Source organism: Polyodon spathula, chromosome 1 (genome assembly GCF_017654505.1).
Source record: "Polyodon spathula isolate WHYD16114869_AA chromosome 1, ASM1765450v1, whole genome shotgun sequence".
Taxonomy (NCBI): domain Eukaryota; kingdom Metazoa; phylum Chordata; class Actinopteri; order Acipenseriformes; family Polyodontidae; genus Polyodon; species Polyodon spathula.
The window spans coordinates 45,044,164-45,069,714 of NC_054534.1; the positions used below are offsets into that span (position 1 = coordinate 45,044,164).

Genomic DNA, 25,551 nt, shown 5'->3' on the forward strand with positions numbered 1-25,551 from the left:
TATAGGGCTCCACCGTACAGTGACTTGCAAAAACACAGTTTCATAAAGCAAGAACCAAAATGGGGAAACAACCTTAAAGTTTTCTTAAATTCTGCTTTTCTGGCATTGAGTAAAGTAACATAAGTTGATGTATCCAGATCTCAATAAGCAATTAAAACTATGAAACTGGCCATTACGAACAAAGCTCCTTATTTGCATATACTCACTGGTATTGTACATTTAAATATGTTGCTTAATTATTATTATTATTTTTTTAAATGCGATCCTCATCCTTAAGACCTAACACAATCCAGCAGCACAGAGAGAGGGCGACAGAATTTGCTACTTCATGGTCAAGTGATGCAGTTTAACCAGATTTGTTTTTCATTAAATAGAATGCACAAACAGCCTTTGAGATGCAACTACATGGAAAGTACATTATTTTTTTAAGTACCTGATCATTGTTACCCGATGGGCTTGCCACAGCTTCATACGGTGGAGGTGGGTCCAAGGGACAAATGACCTCAACTCCTTTAATTCTGGCTCCGTAGATATGAGGTAACGGGATCACACTGTTACCAAGCATCCTGGGACAAAAAGGAAGAAAGATTTTCTTGCAGTCAAAACTGACGTACGCTGCAATTTAACCATTTGTAGTATTAAATTACACATGAGCAGATCTCATTCAAACATAGAAGTGTTTAACATGACAAAATTTCACATTTACCTGCGTGCAACCTGGGGTGTGTAAGAGTAAAAGGTTGAGAAGTACGAGGGTGGTGGAATAGGGGGAACAAACTCGTCAGGGTCAGGAACATGGGCTTGTTCTTCCACCTCTTCTGAAGTAGGATGGGGCTCGTCCTGCTAATGGGAGAAAGAACCAATTTTGACAAATCGTGTGGCTCTCATAGAGGACTACCTCATTAGTTAAAAAATATATAACATTGTGGTGAATCTAATTTTGCCAAACTACGTTATGGTCTTTGTTATTTAGGGACTTGTGGTATACATTTTCATTCAATCTGCACCTCAGTGAATGTTTTGCAGTTTTCTTAACGCAAGAGTGCTGGGGGCGATGAGATTCAATGGCAAGACGCATCTACTATTTGGTACAACCTGCTGATGCTTATTTTAAATCAAACAGCATTTAATATAAGTTTAAAATAGAAAAAAATATACACGTGTTGCAATAGCTAGTATTTTAATTCCTTTTCTTTAAAAATAAAATATTTTTTTTATAAAGCGTATGTCAATATACAGTATATATATATTTTTCCTCATGCTGGAGTACAGGGGATACATATCCAGCTGGATTATTTAGAGCAAGATGCTACAAGTTATGCTATACAACAACTACACCCAGTGTAGGAAGAAGGCAATGAGTCTGTCTTTGATTAAGAAAGACAGTGTCTGCCTTGTGTACTACAGCGATGTTTTGCACTCACTTACTATGCAGGGTCTTCTTGCTGCAAACAGCTGCAAGTATCGTAAGGCTGCAGCCACTAAGCAGACTGCAGTGGTCAGAGCATTCAGAGCACACAAAGCAAACAGCACTTTCTGAAAAAGAAACAAACATAACAGTGACCAAAGTTTTAGAAGACAGTTTTCATTATAAAGGAGAACGTACTGACTGGTCTTTTTCATAGAACCAGCCAAATGAAAAGAAACCCCTTTCTATCTGAAACTTCTTCGAAATGACTGAAGAAACTCAAAATAATATTGTATGTTGGTGAGGAAGGTAAAACAGTAAACGTGTTCTATTGCAATGAGCAATCCAACAGTAAGCAATCCAACAGACATTATGAAATTTATCAAAAGTAATTGCATTTGAATATCCATTACCTTGTGATAAAGAGTAAAACAGCAAATCCTAAGGTACACAATCCTATGGTTTCACAGACCACAAATCTTTTCTGTGACCATTAACAACCAATCATACACAGCTTTGCATTGCAAAACCCCAAACTGCAGGAAGCAACTACCTCCATTTGATGCCCATTTAGATCAGCAAGTCTGCAGGGTCCATAGTGTTTTACTTGGTTATCCTTGCTACAAAACACTAACATATAAAGATACAACAAACCACAATGATAAAATAGACTGAACAAAGGGAGTAACAGTAAGTTGTGAATTCCATATAAAATGAGCTCCACAGGTATCGCTTACAGATAATACTTTTATAGCTTTCTATCCCTGTATCAGAAATAACAAAGACCCTAGTTAAAATTCAGGACACACTTAGTCACACATACCTTCAATAGGATACGCACAGTACTGCAAGAATGACCGGGGTACAGCTTTAACTGTTTCATGTCTGAGCATTTGCTACTGTCTTCACAGCACAGGCAAACGTCCTCACTCTTCAAAAATAAAACAGTTCAAATTATGAACAGTTACTATACTGTATAAAACATTTGAGACTAATGTACTACTGTGTATAGATCCTACTCAATCTTGGTGTACTTTTACTAAGCTTTTATTTTCAGGAGGGGTGCAACAATGAATCGATGCATCATAAATTGTTCATAAATTTCCAGAGCTTCGATTACATATTGTTGAATCAATGCATCAAATTAGAACACAAAATCTTGAGTGTGTGACAGTGTGCTTCTTTTAGTGCTAGTACGGTAGATTAGTGAGTTGCTAGGATACACACTTTAGGTTTTCACATTCATGTTGGACAAGCCAAATCAAAAGTAGGCCTATTGTATTAACGTTTTCTTGATTTAACAATTAAGGCAATACAGTTTTTGTTTTGTTTTGTTTTGTTTTAAATCTATTAAATATACCAGTTACCTTATTTAGTTTCAAAGTATGTTATGTTTGGATTATATTGCAATATTATACAAAAAGAAGCTGAATTTAGTACGATAGTTAAATTAGTTCGGATTTGTGAGATTAATTCAAATGTTTTGCTTTGCTTTTGGACATAAAATGTTAACAGTAATAAACAACCACAGTTCAGACAGAAATTACTTATGTTAAAATATAGTGTTTTTTATTATTATAATGTTAAAGGGACATTAGATGTGGACGTATACATATTCTTTTCTGTTGTTAACTCAAGTCCTTTGTATTTCTTTTTTTATAAATCCGAATGCAAGTCAAGTTTTTTATTGAGAAATGCATTCACTAACAAAGCAAAGCATTAACGGACTGATTTAATTAACACATTTCATTTGAAAATCACTTGCTACTAAAACTCTCTTTACTATACCATGAGTTTTGTCTCAGGGGCAAAAGGAGAGACAGTCCCTTCCTAGCACACTTTTACACAAAGGCAGTAATTGTTTATGAATTATGGTGGTGTGTTTTAGCTGCTACAACCTCACCCTGTAAACTACTTCACGCATTTACCAATAACTAATAATAATAATAATAATAATAAAAAAAAACTTGTTTACAAACAGTGAATAATCCTTAATTCAAGACATGTTCTCAGTTTTGCCTTGCTTACCAACTGACAGCTGGACATGCTGGAGACTAGCTGGGCCCCCTGACAGCACAGGACAAATCCAGCCAGGTTGAGCAGCACACAGACCACTGACAACAAGATGAACAGATTCACCTGTAAGAGAAATGGATGAAGAGTTACCAGTCTCAGGCACTACACAGTGCTTATAAGATCACACATAACACATGAATGTAACAGGACTAGCTGCACCAAAACAGTAACATTTTCTGTAAAATATTCAACACAGGGTGCAACATGATGAATACGTTGGTGTTGGCCACATTTGCCCCCAAAACAAGTTTCTGTTAAAAAGATGTTAAGGTATTTCTTGCAGACAGTTTCCCTACAACATCACATAATCTGTCAAATACACAAAAAATATAAACTGCTTCAAAAGTCATTCCATTTCCATTTGACATACTTGTTTTGCGCAGCTTGTCGAATGCTGCGTGGCTGGGCTTTACTAAGTAACCACAGGATAAAATTAATTTCCAACGCAACTAACAACCAATAATCATCTCGACTGATAAACTGACATTTTGTGCCGCCTGTCAAAACCTGCGTGGGCGGTCTTAACAGGATACAGTTCAGTTACAAAATGCCAACGTCACCAAATTTAACAGTCAGTCTTATACAAGTACACACACAAAAAAACACCAAGTGCAACGCCTAATAGACAGCTCTTACCAGTCCACAATTCATGCCTTTTTTAAAATAATGACACAAACAGTTTACTTCCAGTTAATGATATAAAATGTATTTGTCCTGTAGTAAACTATAAGCATTTGTTTGAATGTAAACAACGACTAAATCTACAGTATTAAAACACTGCTCTTTAATTAACCGTTAATTTTTTCTTTTTTTCGCACTTGTAATGTGCTGTCATAGGCAAACATGAAACCTCGTTTATATCATGATCTGCTTTTATATCACAAACTATGCCTGCACAGCAATCATGACATAAAGAGGGTTCATCTGTATATCATACATGCCAACATTCCCTATGTCGGGACATTCCCGATTTCCTAGCAAATGTCCCACATCCCGATGCATACTATATTTACCCATAGAAAAAAATAATTTATTCTGCACAGTAGAGTTATTGAAAACCACACGCAGTACTCTTCATGCAGCTGACACATCTGCTGATCACTAACTTATACAAAGGGAAGAATGCTTCATTATGTATATTTTTACTTTTTTACTGTCATGATGGTTGTGTGGTGTTGATAATGAGTGCTTTTTGCATATGACCCTACTATATGAACCGTCCCGCTGAACAGTTTCCAAATGTTGGCAAGTATGGTATATAGGTTGATGATGTAAAACAAAAAACAAAACCTAACAGGAGATTGTGTAGCAGTGCAGCATTCTGTTGCTGGAAAAACTATGACACTGTTGTTATTCAGCAATAATGATCCATGTGGCATTATACAATGCAAATCTTGCAAAATATTACTGAAATATGACAACAAAAATGTAGTCAAACAAAACAAAAATTCTTCTCTGCAGTGGCACATTGAAAAGGGATGTATTCGTCCTGTAGCTGTTTTAAAAGCCATAGTGGTGTAATACTTGCTGTTGAACGAATTTTGCGGTTTGATATGATATAGGCTTGACCAAAATGAGTATGCAAAGCTGCGAGAGCATCTTCTGTGTGGTTATTTATGGTAACAAAGTTTTGAAGAAGCCTGTTGTTGTCTTCTTTTAAATCATGCAGTGCTGGAATATTAGGAAAGGAAGTAAATGAGATGATTAATTGAGAGTGATTTTTTCTTTATTTATTTACATTTTAATTGGAAACCATGAAGGTACTTAGTTGCAAAGGCGTACGTTTGGAATATATTTATGGATATGTTCGGGCTGGGTATGCAAATATTTCAAAGGTCTCGGGCTCGGGTCGGGTTCGGACCGGTTTTTAATTTAGGCCTGATCAGACCTATACTTGGAAAGCCTCCAGTTCCACAGACTGGATGACATGAAATGCTGAGACAGTTTTCCAAAAAAAAAAAGCTGGATTGGTACAAAGCTTAACCCTAGAACTGGCTTCTGCAAAAATTAAACAGGTTTTCGCAATTGAAAATGCCGCATCTCACCTGCATAAAGTGCTGCTAATAGCACCCTGGCCCGGTCCTGTCAGATTTTCTCTACACACAGTGGTGGGAAGGCATACAAGTTGCCTCAGTCACTGGTGAGGCAAGGCATCTATCGCCAGCAGGTCCCCTGCTCCTGTTATGGACAACCAAAGGGGACAGTCTGTTGATTCCTGGGAGGCAAAGAGATCTATCTCTGCTCTCCCGAACCTCTCCCAAATGAGGCTCACCACCTCAGGGTGAAGCCTCCACTGAGGCACTGGGAACTCCCCTTGAGAGGAGGTCTGCCGCCCAGTTTATCACCCTGGGCAGGTGCACTGCCCGTAGTGAGAGAAGATTCTCGTGCGCCCAGAGCAATAGCTTGCAGGCCATGCGATGAAGACTGGGAGACCTGAGGAAACGCTGGTGGTTTATATCAGCCACCACGGTAGTGTTGTCCTCCTGCAAAAAATTCTGCAAGGCTAGGTAAACTGTCTGCAGCTCCAAAATATTTATATGGAGACCCTGCCAAGGGGGGTTCCACACCAACCTTGCCTCCCTGCCATTCCACAAAGCACCCCAGCTGAGGCTAGACGCGACTGTGGCGATGACCTCCCTCCTGGTGACGCTGCCCAGTGCTACACCTAGGCGTAGATGGGCAGGCTGTTTCCAGCAAGAAACCGCTTCCAGCAGTGGCGATACACTGTCACTAGGCGGCCACGGTTCAAACTGGGCTAAAAAACACTGCTGTTGAACCAGGCTTGGAGAGAGAGTGCATGTACAGGAGACCCGAAGGAAGGGCCTGGGAAGCGGCTATCGTGCATATGTACATTGTATACATAGGTTTATGTCACAACTGTGTCCTCGCCAATTACCATTAAAGAAAATACCCATTATAACTCATAATGTAAATATTAACCATAATAAACAAAATACCTCAATAAGAACTAGCGATTCTGGCTTAATTATCCCTAGATTCATGATGAAAAGAGATTAACAATTAATATTATGTACAGTGGCTTGCGAAAGTATTGACCCCCCTTGGCGTTTTTCCTATTTTGTTGCCTTACAATCTGGAATTAAAATTGATTTTTTGGGGGTTTGTATCATTTGATTTACACAACATGCCTACCACTTTGAAGATGCAAAATATTTTTTATTGTGAAACAAACAAGAAATGAGACAAAAAAACAGAAAACTTGAGCATGCATAAGTATTCACCCCCCCAAAGTCAATACTTTGTAGAGCCACCTTTTGCAGCAATTACAGCTGCAAGTCTCTTGGGGTATGTATCTATAAGCTTGGCACATCTAGCCACTGGGATTTTTGCCCATTCTTCAAGGCAAAACTGCTCCAGCTCCTTCAAGTTGGATGGGTTCCGCTGGTGTACAGCAATCTTTAAGTCATACCACAGATTCTCAATTGGATTGTGGTCTGGGTTTTGACTAGGCCATTCCAAGACATTTAAATGTTTCCCCTTAAACTACTCGAGTGTTGCTTTAGCAGTATGCTTAGGGTCATTGTCCTGCTGGAAGGTGAACCTCCGTCCCAGTCTCAAATCTCTGGAAGACTGAAACAGGTTTCCCTCAAGAATTTCCCTGTATTTAGCGCCATCCATCATTCCTTCAATTCTGACCAGTTTCCCAGTCCCTGCTGATGAAAAACATCCCCACAGCATGATGCTGCCACCACCATGCTTCACTGTGGGGATGGTGTTCTCGGGGTGATGAGAGGTGTTGGGTTTGCGCCAAACATAGCGTTTTCCTTGATGGCCAAAAAGCTCAATTTTAGTCTCATCTGACCAGAGTACCTTCTTCCATATGTTTGGGGAGTCTCCCATATGCCTTTTGAAGAACACCAAACGTGTTTGCTTATTTTTTTCTTTAAGCAATGGCTTTTTTCTGGCCACTCTTCTGTAAAGCCCAGCTCTGTGGAGTGTACGGCTTAAAGTGGTCCTATGGACAGATACTCCAATCTCCGCTGTGGAGCTTTGCAGCTCCTTCAGGGTTATCTTTGGTCTCTTTGTTGCCTCTCTGATTAATGCCCTCCTTGCCTGGTCCGTGAGTTTTGGTGGGCGGCCCTCTCTTGCCAGGTTTGTTGTGTTGCCATATTCTTTCCATTTTTTAATAATGGCTTTAATGGTGATCCGTGGGATGTTCAAAGTTTCTGATATTTGTTTATAACCCAACCCTGATCTGTACTTCTCTACAACTTTGTCCCTGACCTGTTTGGAGAGCTCCTTGGTCTTCATGGTGCTGCTTGCTTGGTGGTGCCCCTTGCTTAGTGGTGTTGCAGACTCTGGGGCCTTTCAGAACAGGTGTATATATACTGAGACCATGTGACACTTAGATTGCACACATGTGGACTTTATTTAACTAATTATGTGACTTCTGAAGGTAATTGGTTTTACCAGATCTTATTTAGAGGCTTAATAGCAAAGGGGGTGAATACATATGCACGCACCAATTTTCCGTTATTTTTTTTTTAGAATTTTTTGAAACAAGTTATTTTTTTCATTTCACTTCACCAATTTGGACTATTTTGTGTATGTCCATTACATGAAATCCAAATAAAAATCCATTTTAATTCCAGGTTGTAAGGCAACAAAATAGGAAAAATGCCAAGGAGGGTCAATACTTTCGCAAGCCACTGTATGCATTAGCCAAATCCAGGAATGTCACATGGAGCTCCTTCCTCTCCTTTTTTGCTGATTGAATTTGTTGCCAGATTATGCTGATGTGTTCTAAGCATCCCAGGAAACCTGGAATGCCTGCTTTTTGCACTGAAGTGTCAATGAAGCAGTTCTTTAATAGATAGGTTTACAATCTCTGAGTAATAATGCTGAAGAAAATCTTGCCTTCTACATTTAAAAGGGAAATAGGACGAAACTGGCCGATACTTGTAGAATCTTTTTCTTTTGGTATAAAGACTCCACCTACTCGGCGCCATGCTCTTGGTACAACTTGTTTTTCCCATGCCACTTTCATCAATTTCCACAGGATTCATAGAACTCCAGAAGCACTTTGTGCACTGTATGGAACTCCATTAGGCCCTGGAGATGATGATGCCCTTGCTTTTTTCAAAGCTTGCTCTACTTCTTTCCACTTAGGTGCACAGTCCTCCATTTGGTATTCGGGTGGATTGATAGGTGGGATGTCTGAAGGAACTGACATAGGCTCCTGCCTTTTTGAATCTGTATGTGTTTCCTCCAAATATCTCTCCAGCTCAAACTTAGATGATTTTAGTGTGCCATTTTTCTCACTGGTGAAGATCATCTTTACAAATTTGAATGGATCTTTATAAAAGTTAGTTCTCGCACGCTCTTTCTTTTTGTAGCATTTCCGTAGGCGCTCAGCTCTGCGCAATGTTGCAAGCTTACCTTTTATGACCCTTTGTAACAGATTGAGTCCCTCCTTCTGACTTTGTTCTGCTTTTCTCCATTGCTTCCTCAACTGCCTCCTTTCTCTAACCAAACGTTCCATCTCCTGCTGCCGTCTAGACTTTCCAGGAATAGTTTGTACTTTTTCCTTCTTTTTTCAATTCCAAACCTCTCACTTCCATATGCGTTGATGATGTCCCCAAATGTATCCAGCTTCTTTTCAACTGTTCCATTTAACCTTTCCAAAGGAAAACAGAGATCCGTGTTTACTGTGTCCCATGCAGTTTTCTCACAAGCTCATTTAACTCCAGGCTTGTGTCTGTTGAGGTTCAAATCAATTATAAACTTGTATTTGTTATAAGACAAAAAGAAACCCAACAATCCAAATTATTATTACATTTATTCATATTCTCAAAGGAAGAAGAATAAAGGTTAGGCTTCATAGTTAAAAACATATGTATAAAGAAGAAACGAAACAAAATAAAACATTCAAGGAAAAGTAATGCATTGTTAAAAGTTCATAACAAATCCTTGATGTGCTCTCTGGTCACTTTTGCATTAGTGAAGCAGTCTTAATAGTTCATCATGCGTTACGTATACAAGCTCTAGCTTCCACGTGGATAAGCACGCATGTGACTATATCAATATCATGGCTTTAGTTCAGTTATCTGTAAACACACAATATAAGTTTGATACCTATTCTGTTGATGCAATGTTTAAAAGAAAGTCTTCTTAACATGGCCGTCCTCTCTGTAGGAGTTAGCTGTGCAGCAGCACAGTATCTCTGTGAAGTCTACACTGTTTGCAAAAGCTTTCATAGTTCCGGAGGCAGCCCATCTTCGCCGGGACAGCTTTGAAGAATACATCATTGTGTCTTCGTTGAAGAACTTCGGAGTTTGACGAGTTGAGAATGATAAGATGTTTTGAAGAAAGAGTGAATCCAGCGAAAGCCCAGAGAGCCCAGAGAGAAGCAGCAGAGAGAATGAAAATCCTTGTTTTGAGTTTAAATAACACAATGTACAGGTGTTCCCTTGTACTGTTAACAAATCCTTATCAGTCCTTCCATTGGTTCACAGTATTTGATAGACAGTTGCGTGTCACACAAAAATGGTGTGTTAGAAATGGAATGTATCCGCCTATTTCGTTACCAAAGGATTTTACATTTATCATTTAAACCTCCTATTCAATATAACTTTAGTTATATTCATTTGAGAAGTATACAAATTTCAGTTTCATTCTCTATACAAAATTATGACTACAAGCATATAAAACACATTGGAATACAATCAAAGGATAATATTTTAAAATAGTTACTAGTTTATAATATTCATTTAAAACACAATTAACATTTATTGGGAAACATACTTAAAATAACTATTAAACTTGTGTCCACAAGTTATGTAATGAAAAATGATTCTTAAAGAATTTTAACTAACTTTTAACACAATAATGGTACAACTGCATTGTAGCTATAGCTTGCCTTTGTAAGTTTTATCACCCCTTAGGAGACTAGACGATCAGATAGCATTTTGGAAGGTGATCTTCAAAGAGTTAACACAGTTTGTGTTCTGTACCTTATTTAATCAGCTTTGAAGTAACAACCCATTCCCCTCAGGATGACACACAGACAAGAGTCTGAATTAAATATCTGGAAAATGCTTATATTAAAATGAATTTAACCATGAATTTCCTTGACACGGCTACCTTAAAACCCAAAAGTCTCTGGAATGTCACTACTGTAAGCACTCTGTTAAGCTGAAAAAGCTTCAAACAGGCGGCTATTCTTCTCACTCTGTCATCTGACAGCACACTCCCATATAGGATGCTGTCTGCGAAGGTGTGAGCTGGCTTTCTGCACGATTCACCGACATGCAGGCCTCTGCCTACGATGAAGACTGGGCACAAATGAGCCAGTCGTCCAGGTAATTGAGCACTCTGATGCCTCTCAATGGGGCCAGGATAGCTTCCATGCACTTTGAAAAGACACAGGGAGCTAGAGAGAGGCCCAATGGCAGTACACAAAACTTGTATGCTGTTCCTTGAAACGCAAACTGCAGGTACCTCCTGTGCCCTGGTCTTATGAGGATGTGGAAATATGTGTCCTTGAGGTCAACTGTGGTGAACCAGTCACCTGGCTTAATTGACTGCAGCAGCTGTTGCATGGTCAACATTTTTAACCTCTGTCAACTCTGGTTGATACAGGTTGACCTGGCTGAGGTCGATGATTGGTCTGAGGCCACCATCCCGCTTGGGCACCAGGAAGTACCTAGAGTAGAACTCTTGGAGAGGGTGTACCGTGCGAATAGCTCATTTTTGCAGCAGAGCTGTCACCTGCTGAGATAATACCGCAGTGTCTCACGGGTTCATGACTAAAGTTGTAGTCATGCCCCGAAAGGGAGGGGGACCATGCTTAAATTGCAAAGAATAGCCGATCTGAACAGTAGCAAGCACCCAAATGTCTGGTGCATTGATGCCAATACTCCAGATGGCTCCCTGGGCCTGTGGCAGGAAGCTCCTGGGGCTGCTGCTGGGTTTATGGCTTAGCCTGAGGCTTTCGCCTCTGTGCCTGGTGGCCGAACTTGTTAAATCTCCGCTGCGCGCAGCCATGGGCCGGTTATGAAAAACACCTCTGGCCGTCATTGTAGCCAGCTGTGCCGGTCTATGAGGCTTGCCGGGGTCTTGGGCAACAGTTTGCCACTGGGTTGAGCACTAGTGCTGGTCGCTTGGGAAGCGGATACACCAGCTCCTTTGTCCGTGTGCGGTAAGAACGCTGCAGTATCTCATCCATTGCAGGACCAAATGTATGCCCTGGAAGCATCTAACAGCTGTGCTTTATCCATATGAGGTACATGTGCCTGGGAAAGCCAAAGCTCCCTGCAGGTAGCTATCAAAGCAGCCATATTCCTGCCCACAGCCTGGCCGTTCAATTTGGAAACACGGAGCAGGTTTTTTTTCACCAAACACAGCTCCTCTAGCTGCTGTGGTGGGAGCGTGGGGTGGGGGGAGACAACACTGAAGAGGCAGCAGGCTCATCATCAAAGATGGACTGCCTCATCCCATCTATAGGCTAGGGCTCTGCAGTGGCCCTTTTAATCAATGGCAGAAGCTCTGCTAACAGAGAGAGCTTAAATTGCAGGGGATGTGTTGTTTCTCCATCTCCTCATAGGGGAACGTCAGCTCTTGTTCGCCCACCTCCTCAGAGGTGGCGATGGACAGTACATCATCCTGCTGCCAGTCTGTGCTTGTAGCCCCTGGTGTAATGGACACTGAGAACTGTAACTGTGAGACACACATTCTTCCAGTGTGTGCTAAGAGAAACTGGCACAAAACTCACAGAAACTGCAGTCAGTGAGTGCATCTTTGGCATACTCCGGCCCAAGGCAGGAAGCACACCTGCCGTGCTTATCCTCAACTGGCAGACTGGGATAAAATCCACGCATCATGCAAGCAGCAAAGCAGTGTACAGTACTGTATAACTGCTGCCTCAGTCTGATCAAGCAGCAACGCTGCTGGGGGTGGGTGAAGAGTCGGTACAGTACGGTACCGGGACGGAACCGGTCGGTATCGGGACGATGCGGGGTCGGTTCAGTGCCTTAGCGCCAGGTAAATATGGTACCATCGGTAAGGTTCAGTACCGAGTTTTGAACCGGAACAGTACTGGTCGGCTTGGTACCGATACTGTGCTTGCACCGAGTCGGTATGGTACGGTAACTGGTCGGTTCAGTATGGTTCGGTGTCTTAGCGGCGGGTCGGTACAGAATTTTGAACCAGAACGGTACCGGTCTGTTCGGTACCTTGCTTGCACCGGGTCGGTACTGTTCAGTACCTGTACGGTGCTTGGACCGGGTTGGTATGGTAAGGTACCCTTAGTACAGTACTGTAACCGGAGAGGTACCAGGATGGTAAACGGTCTGTTCGGCACCAGATCGGTGCTGTACAATACCGGTACGGTAACCTTGTTCCATGTTCGGAAGAAGTTTGTTGGCAACAGACTTGGCGGACGTAGGTCAGAGGGGAATGGCCTCTGGATAACGCATAGCATAATCCAAAATGACCAATAGGTGTGTGTATCCTGCCGCAGTCCTTTCTAGTGGCCCTACTATATCCACCCCAACACGCTCAAATGGAGCATCCACTAGTGGCAAAGACACCAATGGAGCTCGTGAGACGGCTCTAGGGCTAGCTTTCCAGCCCCAGCCAATAGAACCATGTCACGAGCCTCGCTTTGGTCTTGTGTTTTTGTAACAACCACTGTCACAGGAATAACAAAACCCATCTGCTGAAGTGACTGAGGTAAATGAACATGCTTACCTGGTCGGCTGAGGTCACAATCCATCATGGGGCAATCCCAAGCAATGTGGCCCACCTCCCTGCACGTACAACACCACAGTGGGTTGGTGTCTCACCCTGGAGCCTTAGCAAGAGGTGGAAACATAGGAGCCATTAAGGAGGCTCAACGGTAAGGTGACCGCGCGAGACCCCGGTCCGGCACCACAGTAGCCCGTGGGTAACTCGACCCCGCCCAGATTCCTGGGCCGGGAGCTCCCACCACCACCCCTGTCCGACAACTTGCCTACCCCTTCCCCCCCAGTCCCTTCACCCTATCAGGGGCCAGCAGAGGGGGTGATCTAATAGTGCTTCTCCCAGGCTGGCGTAGGTTCCGCTGCTTGGTACTGCTCTGCCAGTGCGACCGCCTAATCCAGAGTGGGAGATGCCTGCCGCTGCACCCAAAACTCCTCCCGAAACTTTCGACAGTATCCCTCCGTTGTGGCCCGGTGGGGTAATCCATCATCCGTTCGGGAGACAGCGTCCTCGTCGCGGCCTGCGCCTCCCCCGTTAGCTTGGGCAGGAGATAACTAGCCCATTGGGCTGGGGCCCAACCGACATAGGTCGCCAGGGCCTCAAACACCTCCAGGTGGGCTTCGGGTCGATCCTCTGCTGTCATTTTTGTTGGTCTTTGCAACCTGGGATCTGGACCTGTCGGCCTATCAGCCCAGTGCACCCCAGCAGTCAGGGTCTGGCACAGGAGATCCTTCTCTGCAAACTGGGTTGCATCCATTTTCGCTCCTTCTCTCTGGTGCACTGCTTGAATTGGGCAGTGCCAGTGAATCCTACTGTGGAAGGGTGTGGGTATTCACTGACATGGGAGACAGAAAAGTGTATTTGCAAAACACTGCACATGTGCTCAGTTAAACGAGGCAGTCTTCCCAGCGACAGCGAGTGGGAGAAGTACAGGCGTGGAAAAATACAGAGCAGTTTAGAAGCAGTAAGGAGAAATTGCATCTTTAATTGCTTTAATCAGAAAACACAGGACATTGGGGAAACACAGCAGCAGCTCAAAGTCAAAGTCAAACAGCCGCGTGTGTTTTTCCGATAACAAACAAGCTGAAACTTGGAGCAGCTGATTCAAATTCAGCGCAGTTCTGAGACACGGGCGAGGGGAGGAGCCAACAGCACAGCAGAACAACGCAGTTAAACGAGGCAGTCTTCCCAGCGACAGCGAGCGGGAGAAGTACAGGCATGGAAAAGTGCAGAGCAATTTAGAAGCAGTTTGAAAGCAGGTTGACGGCTGCAAAAGAAACTAAACTTAAAAAAAAAACCCTCAACATGGTCTTCAAGCCAATAATCTGTGACACCTGCTTGATGTGGGAAATCCGAGAAAACCCAGTGGAGCTAAACCAAATGTGTGTAAAGTGCCGCGCGATCCAGGATTTGCATAAACTAGTAAGTATGCTAGAAATGGAGCTGGAAGAAGTGAGACAGCAACAGGATCTTGAGGAACTGGCACATCCACAATTCATGGAAGTCTGCATCACCCCTAACAGACTGAAAGCCACCAGGGAGATAGAAGGTCAGAACAGCTGGGTTCAGTAGGCAGAAGCAGGGAAAAAAAAGAAACTTCGTCAAACACAACCATCAGAAATCAAAACAACCAACAAATTTAAGTCACTTCAGAATTTTGATGAGCAGAACCAACAACAAGAGAATGAAAGGAACAACATCCAGGACTCCATTGACAGTGGTGACCAGACAGCAAAAAGAAGGGAGGTCATGATTGTTGGGGACTCCATATTGAGAAACACAGCAAGTTCAATTTGCAGTTTGGACCCCCTTACTACAACAGTGTGCTGCCTTCCGGAAGCCTCGGTCAAGCAAATCACTGAGAACGTGGACAGGCTCCTAGAACGAACAGGAGACGACCCAGTAGTAGTCGTCCACATTGGTACAAACAACATTGGAAGAGACAGACCAAAATCCCTGCAAAACAAATTCAGAGAGCTAGGAAGGAAATTAAACGAGAAAACCAAAACTGTGGTATTTTCTGGTATACTACCGGCACCTTGCAAAGGACCATACGGACAGCTGGAAATAATTAATCAAAAACGCATGGCTGAAGATGTGGTGCACACGGGAAGGCTTCACCTATCTTGATCACTGGACCACATTCTACAACGAGGACTATCTGTATAGACGGGATGGACTGCATTTAAATAAAAAGGGAACCAGTCTACTTAGAGAAAAGATCTTCGAGCAGGTTCAGAAGCATTTAAACTAGAAAGGGGGGAGAAATCAACAAAAAAACAGAAGGGAGACCGCATCAAAACAAGAACAACAACTCAGGTAAGACAACCATTAAATGTATTTCTCTAAATGCTAGAAGTATCAGAAACAAAATTCTAGAACTTGAAGCTACTGCACTAACAGGTAACTATGATGTGATAGGTGTTACTGAAACTTGGTTGTCTGAGAGTGATGGGGACGAATATAATATTTGTGGGTATACATTTACATTATAAATATCATATGGGAGATATTGAAATTGGAGAAGGAATCTATGAAAAAGACCTAGCAGTTTTTGTTGACTCAGAAATATCTTCATCTAGACAATGTGGGGAAGCTATAAAAAAGGCCAACAAGATGCTCGGATACATTGTGAAAAGTGTTGAATTTAAATTAAGGGAAGTAATGTTAAAACTGTACAATGCACTAGTAAGACCTCATCTTGAATATTGTGTGCAGTTCTGGTCACCTCACTATAAAAAAGATATTGCTGCTCTAGAAAGAGTGCAAAGAAGAGGGACCAGAATTATTCCGGGCTTAAAAGGCATGTCATATGCAGACAGGCTAAAAGAATTGAATCTGTTCAGTCTTGAACAAAGAAGACTACGTGGCAACCTAATTCAAGCATTCAAAATTCTAAAAGGTATTGACAGTATCGACCCAAGGGACTTTTTCAGCCTGAAAAAAGAAACAAGGACCAGGGGTCACAAATGGAGATTAGACAAAGGGGCATTCAGAACAAAAAATAGGAGGCACTTTTTTACACAGTGAATTGTGAGGGTCTGGAATCAACTCCCCAGTAATGTTGTTGAAGCTGACACCCTGGGATCCTTCAAGAAGCTGCTTGATGAGATTCTGGGATCAATAAGCTACTAACGAGCAAGATGGGCCGAATGGCCTCCTCTCGTTTGTAAACTTTCTTATGTTCTTATGTTCTTATTTGTTTTTTTTATTTTTTTAATGATTTATTTTAGCCTGCAGAGGGCGCTGTTTTCCATGACCTGAATACCAGCAACAGGAATACCAACCTTAGTAAACAGTTCAATGCCAGTGCACCCGCAGGTGCTCAAAAGAACAATGAAAACAAAAGGTGAAATAAAAAGGTAAAATAAAAGTAATAAAACTACAAAATAAAGGTGCTGCACTTGGCAGCATTACCCTGACTGTCGCTATCCGCACGGCCCGGGTTTCCGTCCTACGCTCTACTGTTCCCTCCACCTATTTCTAGATATTGTTGGGGTCTGCCCAAGCGTTCCCCTCTCTCTGTATTTTTATTTTTCTTCTCTTTGGGTTTTTTCTTGTTGTTTTCTTTTGTTGTTTCTGTCTGTAGAGCAGCACTTCTGCTAGCTCGTTGTCGGTCTAGAGGGGCAGACCTGAGGGAACAGAACGTTATTTTCTAGGGCCAGCAATCCCTTCAAGGCCCGCCTCTCAGCCACTCAGAGAGAGGCAAGGCCCACACACCCTCTCTCCCACCTCTCCGTGTCACTGCCATGACTGACAGGTGGTTATTGTAAGGCTGCTGCCCTCTTCCTGCAGCACTATGAAATGATCAGAAGAATCAGCACAGCTCCCCCTTGTTACAGGAGGCCTGGGGGCAAAGCGAGCAGATAGGGCAAGCTTCATTTGAAAGCATCTATGAGAGGTTAAGTATGTCCTATGAATAAAATTAAAATGAATCAACTGATGGTTAGGGTTTTTAGAAGCGGAGCCTAAATTATTCCAGACAGTTTCCCAGCTAACCTCCATATCTAAGGAAGCTAAGATGCTGTTATTCCAGACAGTGTAAACTGCTAAAGGTTTGTAAGAGGCTTTTAAAAGATAAACATATAACAAGGAATCCAACCCTTTTGTTTCCCCCCATGTGTCCAATATATCATGGAGTGGATGTACTGGTAATGTAGTCCCCCAGGGAACCCCATAGGCACGCACTGCCTGTCGAAGACAGAAAACAAAGAAGAGCCCGGTATATTGTATAATAATTGTAAATCCTGGAATGTGCGAAAACAGCCAGTATCAGAAACATCAGTAATAGTATATACACCTCTATCTCTCCAAGGTGTAAAGAAAAGGTACGACCCCCTCGACAGGAGCGCATAGTTACCCCTTTGCGTTCCTTTGACATGCCAGGTCCGACATTACAATTTTCCCTTTCCTGTCCAACATCATTAAAAAGACGCAAAAGCACAGGTCTCTAGTCTTTTTTTTTTTTTTTCCAGAGACAGGACAGGAGCCAAATGAAGCCGAAAAAAAGGGCATATCTGACAGCTCCATGCTCCACAGAGATAACACGAACATAAACAAAGAAGACAGCTGCTTCTGCATCCAGCTCTCAAAGATTAGCAAAGACATTTGCAGAGCTTTTTCAGATGCTATAGTAATAATGACATGGATCACATTATTGAGGAGTTTGGTGACAAAACGAGTGATCAGGAGAGGATTTAATCAGTATGCACGACTATGAAGAGGTATGTGAAAAATACAGTGAACAAGGGATGGGACTTGCCTGGAGGTGCAGTACTGACTGTCCTTTTGTGATTCAGGGCCTTTTAAACCTGTTTTACTCTTAAACAGCCTCTGTTAAATAAACAGTGAGTGTGTAAATAAACTGGACCTGACGCGCCTGACAAGCGCTGAATAAATGGACCGCTCAGGGTTAAGAAAGATAGGTGTGTGGGAATGCCATTTTAGTTTAAGTTTTGTGTGTCTTTTAACAGAACGCCAAATAGTAATTAACTGTGTGACTATAGGACCGAAGCGTAATCTTCAGTGCTTGAGAGGAATGTTTGAGTGAATCAAGTCTGGTAAACTATGTGGAGAAACCCATTTTTCTTCTAGTAATCGCCAGGAGACAGGAGCACCAGGGTCAAGCCAGACTGTAAGTGGACATAATATAAACAACCAAAAATATAGTTTAAAGTTTGCCAGTGATAAACCTCCCGAAATCTTTTCACGCTGTAGAGTACAACATTTAATACGTGGTAGTTTGCATTATATTCAAAGAACAAAACAAACAAAGACAATATAAACACAGCTTATATATGTTACACAATCTATCAAATGCCCAGATTCCAATAAATAGTTATAGTCAGGGATCAGTGCCAAAAACAGGAAATGCATAAAAAAAGTTTTAAAAAAATTCTCTACTGTTGACAAAATATATATTTGTGCCCGGTGAGATCCAGCTATCAAGAAAATGTATTTTTTTTTTTTTTTTTTTTTTTTTTTACCAAATCATTTGTGTAAAAGTGAACTGATAAATGAACACCTACTGAAATAACAGTGAAAAAAACTTGTATTCAGAGGGATGGAAGGGTTAAAATAAATGTCAGTTGCCACCTACAGTGTTCTGTATATTAATCTACTAATACGTACTTTGCAGAAATGGGATGAGCAATTGAAATGGTTAAAGTAATATAATGGGATGCTTGTTTAATGGTTGCTGTGGAGGCTGTAGCGACATTATGTGGCTAGAGGACTAAATTACAGGTTATAAAACAAGTCGTGAAAAGCGCAGGGCCCTAACTATGCCAAGTTTCCATGAAACACAGAACGCGGCTACGTGCTCGAAGGCCCCCCCACACCTCCGTTTCCATGTCTTAAATTACTCGAGTAAATTATCTGGTCCAATTTCACTCCTCAGGCTGGCCTGAATTCCAAAGTTTGAATTCAGGCTGGGAAGAAATCACATTACTAAATGTCAATCAAAAATGTTGTAGGGGGTGAGAACATACGGTATAATGGAAAATTCTGGCTGGTATTAAATTCGGCAGATTTGCTACGTTGGGGGATTTTGACGGTTTTTGAATTGGCACTTTTCAGTTGGCACGTTCACAAAGAAAAATGCAACGCAGTTTTGCATTTACACTTTTCATTCCAAAAACACTTAATTAAATGTTTACTAAATGAAATCTGTCTGGTAAATGTCTCATTTACACTAACTCATTATAGCATCTACAATGTCACTGCAATAACGTGGATAATGTTGGAACATTTTATTTAGATATAAATGAATGGGCTAAACATTTCCTAGTTAGACAGTAAGTTGATAAAGATCTTTCTGGTCACTTTGTCCTTGCTAGGACAAAGCTGACCTCCAAGACATTTTGAAATAGGTTTTGGCCTCGCCTTTGATGTCCAGCTCTAACATGTAAGGCATTTGCCATTTAGGGTTTTTGTGTTAGAGGTACCAACATATAGTTAAACATCTTTACAAACGGATTGGTTAAGGAAAGATCATGATGTCATTGAGAGACTGCATTTAAACTGAAAATACTGAAATGTTCTTGGTGTTGCTCTGATCTGTGCTTGGAAAGAGGATAGCCGCAAACTGTTGTCATCACGTAACCTTTAAGATGTCTGGTTGTAACTTTGCAACTCAGAACTCTTCTCTTCAATAAACTATACTTATCTGGACTCGAAAACAAGCCCGCGACTTCTCTTTCCATTCTTCTTTTATTTCTTATTCCAACAGAGAACAAAGAAGGCCTACTAATCAGTTACAGTATTTATCATTCTTATATGGCCCTTAATTTGAAGGTCACCTGTAAACTTCTGCCATCTCTCAGTTTTAAAACTCTGCTGAGGTTCACAACGTAACACAATGGAATGATCAGTAATACGTGGTAATTGCAGGACAGGCTATTGCCACGAGTGAAAATGTTAACAATAAATAAAGCTGAAATGAAAGTGCTTTAATTTGCTTCGAAATAATTTCAACTAGCAAGCATTGGCAAAATCAGCTCCATTTTATATGGTACAGAACTTATTTATTTAGTTTTGTTTATGGACTTTGCGATAGCTGCACAGTTGCTACTGTCTTAAGTAATAGTCGTTTACCTACAACGTTTCGACAATAATAATCACACACGTTACAGGCTTTCTAACAAGTCAGGCATAAACAGTTCTGGCTGTTACTTAATTAAACCCTTGTAAAATAAAAAAAAAGGAACGCAAAAATGCTTAACGTAGAAAAGAACAGTCCTGCCAGTAGCAGGCGCAGCATACACTGCCTCTGGATTTCTGATAGCGTCACATCAATTCCAGATTCTTGTAAATCCTCTGATGGTAATGTCAGGTCTAATTTTAATGTTTTCAAGCAAATTGGCTTCATCACTGACATTCTCATATCCACTTTGACATCTGACACATTTCCCTTGTCCAGCTCTTCTTTCCCTGTTCTGCATACCAGTCTGCCTGAGGTATGTCTACTGCGTGAAACAAATCCGAAAGAATATCTAGGTGGATTTATCTTTTAAATCGTTGACAATTTGATTGTAATACCATCTGCAGCAAATTCACGTCTTGACCTCTAAGTCGCAAGTATTTCTGGGGAAAATCGGTAGTATTTCCTGCCCAACTCACATGATAACTTGGGTAACTCTGAAAAAGCATGGAAACATCACCTTTTTCATCAACTCGAGTATTCAGTTGAATGGAGAATTCAGACTCGAGTTGGCTGTCCATAGAAACAAGGTTACCTACACTGACAGAAAGCTTAGACTGTCTACTTTTAAAATTAATATACAACCAGGCATCAAAGTCGGCTAGATAGGGAAATTGAATAAGGGTAGCAACTAAAAATCCCCATTCCACGCTGTAATCACTGACATAGCTTTATGAGGCAGTGTTTTGAGATCAATATGGAATACACATGCAAAAAGAAAAACAAATTCCACATTATACGTCTTCTTCAATTGCTATACTATACTTAAATGTGTGTCTTTTACTCTAAATTAATATCTGAATTACATTTTTACCAGTTTCAAAATGCTTCCGATGATGATATTTTCAAAGTATGAATATTGTGATTATTATCTGTGTTTATCGGAGTATTTACACTTTTTAAAAATGGAGAAAGATTGTTTCACTGATTAGTATTCAATTGCATGAGGAATTCAAAATTGCTAGGTTTATGAGCAGCACATAGCTGAGCTCTCCATAGGAGCAGAGCTCTCAATAGCCAGTACTGCCAGACCTCTGGTTTGCCCACCCTAATCAAGTACATAAATGATAACTTTTAACAAAAAATAAATAAATGGCAAAATGCTTCTCTTTTTTTCATCAGGCACAAACTATAAGCTCTAATCTTCTTAATACTGAAGCACCATCAGTGGAAAGTCACTGGAAATTAATTACAATTAAAATCACTTACCAGCAGTAACATGGGTCTCTTCCATGTTGTTAACCCAATGATTCCTGACAGGATCACCTGCAAGCAAAAAAAAAAAAAAAATCAGTAAAAACATTATACAGTGAGTCGTCGTTATTTTGAACTTACACATGGAAAAACTGTGAAATACTAAGGAGGGAACTGCAGAGAACTCTTCTATTCTTCTCCGTGCAGTGCCATACAGTGCATTGCATATGACAATAAATAACTAGAGAATTCACAGAAACAGAATATTACAAGAAAACATTTTTTCTTTGTCCAAAAAACACTTCTATTGCATTCCTGTTTTGTCACAGCAATCAAAACAGACCTACAGAACAACAAATCCACTGATTGAAATGTCTTGCTGTGTAACTTTAACATTGATGTTTCCCTATGTGCCATCTCCCCAATATAAACAGGTGTCTAGAGCATGATACTACATTACATCAACAAAGACTAGGAAAATGGCTGAATAAACCTAAATTGACTTTGATTGGCCAACATAATCAGGTGATAATGTGTTTGTGACAGAGAACAGAGTTTGAATGTTATTTGATCCTCTATGTCAAAATGTACCTGCTGTATCCTAGGATACAGTGTAGGTCCGCTTATTACAATGCCGGAGTCAAAATAAAACAGCATTTTAATCAAAATATTGTATATTTCCTAGAAAATAGACTAGAAGACCAAATCGGGTATAAATCAGTAAAAAACCAAGGTTCAGAATAAACCGGAAAATGTGGAACACTATGTATACTTTATGGATGTGTTGTGTTACTTCTGTATAACAGGATGACAGGACTCTTACCCTTTACTTCTCCCCTGATCATTTCTGAAAGATTTTCAACACTAAAAATAGACTGAAGGTAGGGGGTCCCGAGAAACACATCGGGAAAGGCACTCCGAGTGGAGTGCAAGATGTGCCCTATAGCCTGGAGGTCGCTGGTTCGAGTCCAGACTATTATTCTATTGCCGACCGTAGACGGGAGCTCCCATGGGGCAATGCATGATTAGCTGAGCACCGTCCGGGAGGGGGGGTTTAGATCAGCCGGAGTGTCCTCAGATCACCACACACCAGCCACCTGTGTAGTCTGGCCAGGTGTCTACGGGCTTGCCTGTAAGCAGCACTGTCCTCCGACGCTGTAGCTCTGAGGTGGCTGCATGGTGAGTCTGCAGTGTGAAAAAAAAGAGGGCGACTGACGGCACACGCTTCGGAGGACAGAGTGTGTTTGTCTTTGACGCTCCCGAGTCAGTGCGGGGGTGGTAGCGGTGAACTGAGCCTAAAAATAATTGGATATGCCAAACTGGAAGAAAATAATAAAAATAATTGTCGATTACTAATGTTATTGAAAAAAAAAAAAAGATGGAAGATAAAATGATCAAGCTGCACTTTTTTGCTTTGCAGAGATAATTATATTCCATTTGAACTCCACAGTTAACATATCAAAAGTGTGGGGCAGGTGAAGGACACAAATATAAATATCTACTACAGTTGTCCCGCGTTATACCGACCCCCTTTATAACACCGCTCTCCCTGAACAAATGTCACCAATATAAAAACAGTGCTACTTGTACCCGTTATATCACCACCCCGCTGTCCACTAACCGCCACCTTCCCAAGCCAAGCAAACATAAATATAAGCACTGTAGCTTCTCTCATTGTAGCGCCAGCAAAATTTTCATGGCCAATTAAAACAACAAAGTTATGCAGTTAACCTTTGACTTGCTTTACTAATTTGTTGTTAACTGAACATTCATACCAATGTCATTAACACTCCCGCTCCCAAAGCAAAACAGAAAGTACAAAATGGCAAGTCGACCCTACATTTAATACCAGAGCAAAAGAAAAATCTGCACATATGCATCTGAAAATAAGAAAGCAAGTCAGCAAAACATTGCAAATGTTTTCTCATTAACCATACTGTTAATCGATGGGCAATTGGAGAAATTATAATGGATAAAAACAAATGCTTACCTTGATAGAAAGTGTTGATTTGTTTAACCTGAAAAAGGCTTGACGCAGTCTAAAATAAATGACTTTTATAACCACAGTAAATGTTAAAAATAAGTACAGTAAGAGATTTGTCATTTACATGCAAGTTTTGCACAAATGAAGGCTCACTTAAACTAAAGCATCAGTTTTGCAGAAGTTTTTGTTTTAAAAAAAGTGTTTGTCTGTACATATTCAACATTTATTTATTTTTTTTAACTGCTTAAAAAATAATAGTGTTGAGCTTAAATTGCTTTGTGAAATAAATAGATGGCATAGATGGGGGACAGTATTCAGAAGACTTACATTCGTGCCACAGTAAAAAAAAAAAAAAAAATGTACACTTTTTTGTTTTTATGGAATTGTTGTTTGGGTGATTTAACACTAAATAAACCACCCTCACTTACTGATCATTTTTGCTCATGGCCCTTATCTGGTGGTATAAAGAGGGTTGACTGTATATATAACACTGCATCCAGCAAAGACATGACACAAATACAGAACAGGTCTGTTTTATACTTCCCCGTCACCAGAGATGTAAAGTATTTAACATTCAGCCTGCTAGCCCGTAGCAATTCTCCTGAAACTTGAAAAGGATGTACATAAAGCCCCTTTTACACTGGCACTTCTACATGGGTCCGGACAGGATCCTGGCAACCCGGGTCATAATCCTGCGTAGTGGGAAACCGCATACCTGGGTCGTACCGGTAATCCGGGTCCCAGCAACCCACCTCAGGATGCGGGTTGACATGCTTTGACCCAGGTTGAGCGAGACAAAATGCATGACAGCCATTCGTGAGCCTACGCAATAACAAACAGCCACGCCTACGTGAAGGTTTCACTTTCGCAAGGAACTTTTCTGTATATTCTGTTTAGCCATACTTGTGTTGATTGAGACACAGCATGAGCCAGACTGCAGCAGAGATGTAGAAACATTTGCTCTAATCAACATTTGGGCCGACGGTTCAATCCAGAGAAGCTTGGACGGAAGCGTCAGTAACAAGCTGCTTCCGGGGCATCGATACGTAACGTGTATTAGTTACTTGCTTCTGTCACCCAGGTCAACCTGCTTTATCAAAACAACCTGCTTTATCAAGTACCTGACCCACATGGCACCGCGTCCTGATCCAGGTAGGTTGACCCGGGTAGAGCATGCCAGCATGAAAGGGGCCTTATACTACACAGATTGGTTAGGCCTACATGCAGTCATTGTGAATAAGGTGTTATGTAAATATTGTATCATACAAAAATTCACCTAGGTTTCACAGCTAGAATGAGATAGTTTCTTGCCAATGTAACAAGAAGAGTTTATACAGTAGGCAGAAAAGCATGAGCAACCCAGAGAAATTATTTGGAGTGTTAATATAAAACCAAACATTTATAAAAAAAATAAATAAATAAAAAAAGAAAAACATAAAAATGCAGATACAGGCAGAGGAAAAGTAGCCAACTTGTAATCATTGCTCCGCAACAGGGACACAGAATATTGGGTTCACCAGTACAAAGACCCTAGCTACTGGAATTTCCCAGAACTTCATTATTACTAAAGTCTGGTGAGAAAAGTCTGAGAAATATGTAAAATAATCCCAATTTATAAAACATTTTGGAAAAATAACAACTTGTGATTGGTTACACAGCATCACAGGATCATGCGTATATGTAGCACATACGCACGGCTCGCATACTAATGAGCTGCTTCACACTGTATAAATGAGTACACACTACATTATAAAGATTCCATGACAAACTGACAAATTTTATTTATCTGTTATAAACATCTGCCACAAAATCAGTGACATTACATCCATGTTCTTTAATATGTTTCGAGACGAGACTCCAGAGAACTGGTACAGCACCAATTCCACAGTGAAACAGTTCGTCCACCTAAGCTTTTAAGAAAATTTAGAAAGTACAGCAACTGTCAAAAGTAGACACAAAAGAATACATGAGACACAGCTCAATAAA

The 25,551-nt window shown here is 41.0% G+C and overlaps 1 protein-coding gene across 4 annotated transcripts in view; it reads right to left on the reverse strand.

The window, feature by feature from the left end:
- fam189a2 (family with sequence similarity 189 member A2) overlaps positions 1–25,551 on the reverse strand; it is a 43,934-nt gene that overhangs the window by 9,323 nt on the left and 9,060 nt on the right. For 2 of the 4 annotated variants that reach the window (XM_041256489.1, XM_041256479.1), the window contains exons 2-7: positions 21,597–21,653; positions 3,437–3,547; positions 2,232–2,339; positions 1,429–1,536; positions 707–840; positions 434–566 (exon numbers count right to left, since the gene is read on the reverse strand). In XM_041256489.1, the coding sequence (XP_041112423.1) occupies positions 434–566; positions 707–840; positions 1,429–1,536; positions 2,232–2,339; positions 3,437–3,547; positions 21,597–21,653 (651 nt within the window). Of the gene's footprint in view, positions 1–433; positions 567–706; positions 844–1,428; positions 1,537–2,231; positions 2,340–3,436; positions 3,548–21,596; positions 21,654–25,551 lie in introns of all 4 variants that reach the window. The other 2 variants (XM_041256471.1, XM_041256463.1) reach the window with 1 other exon arrangement.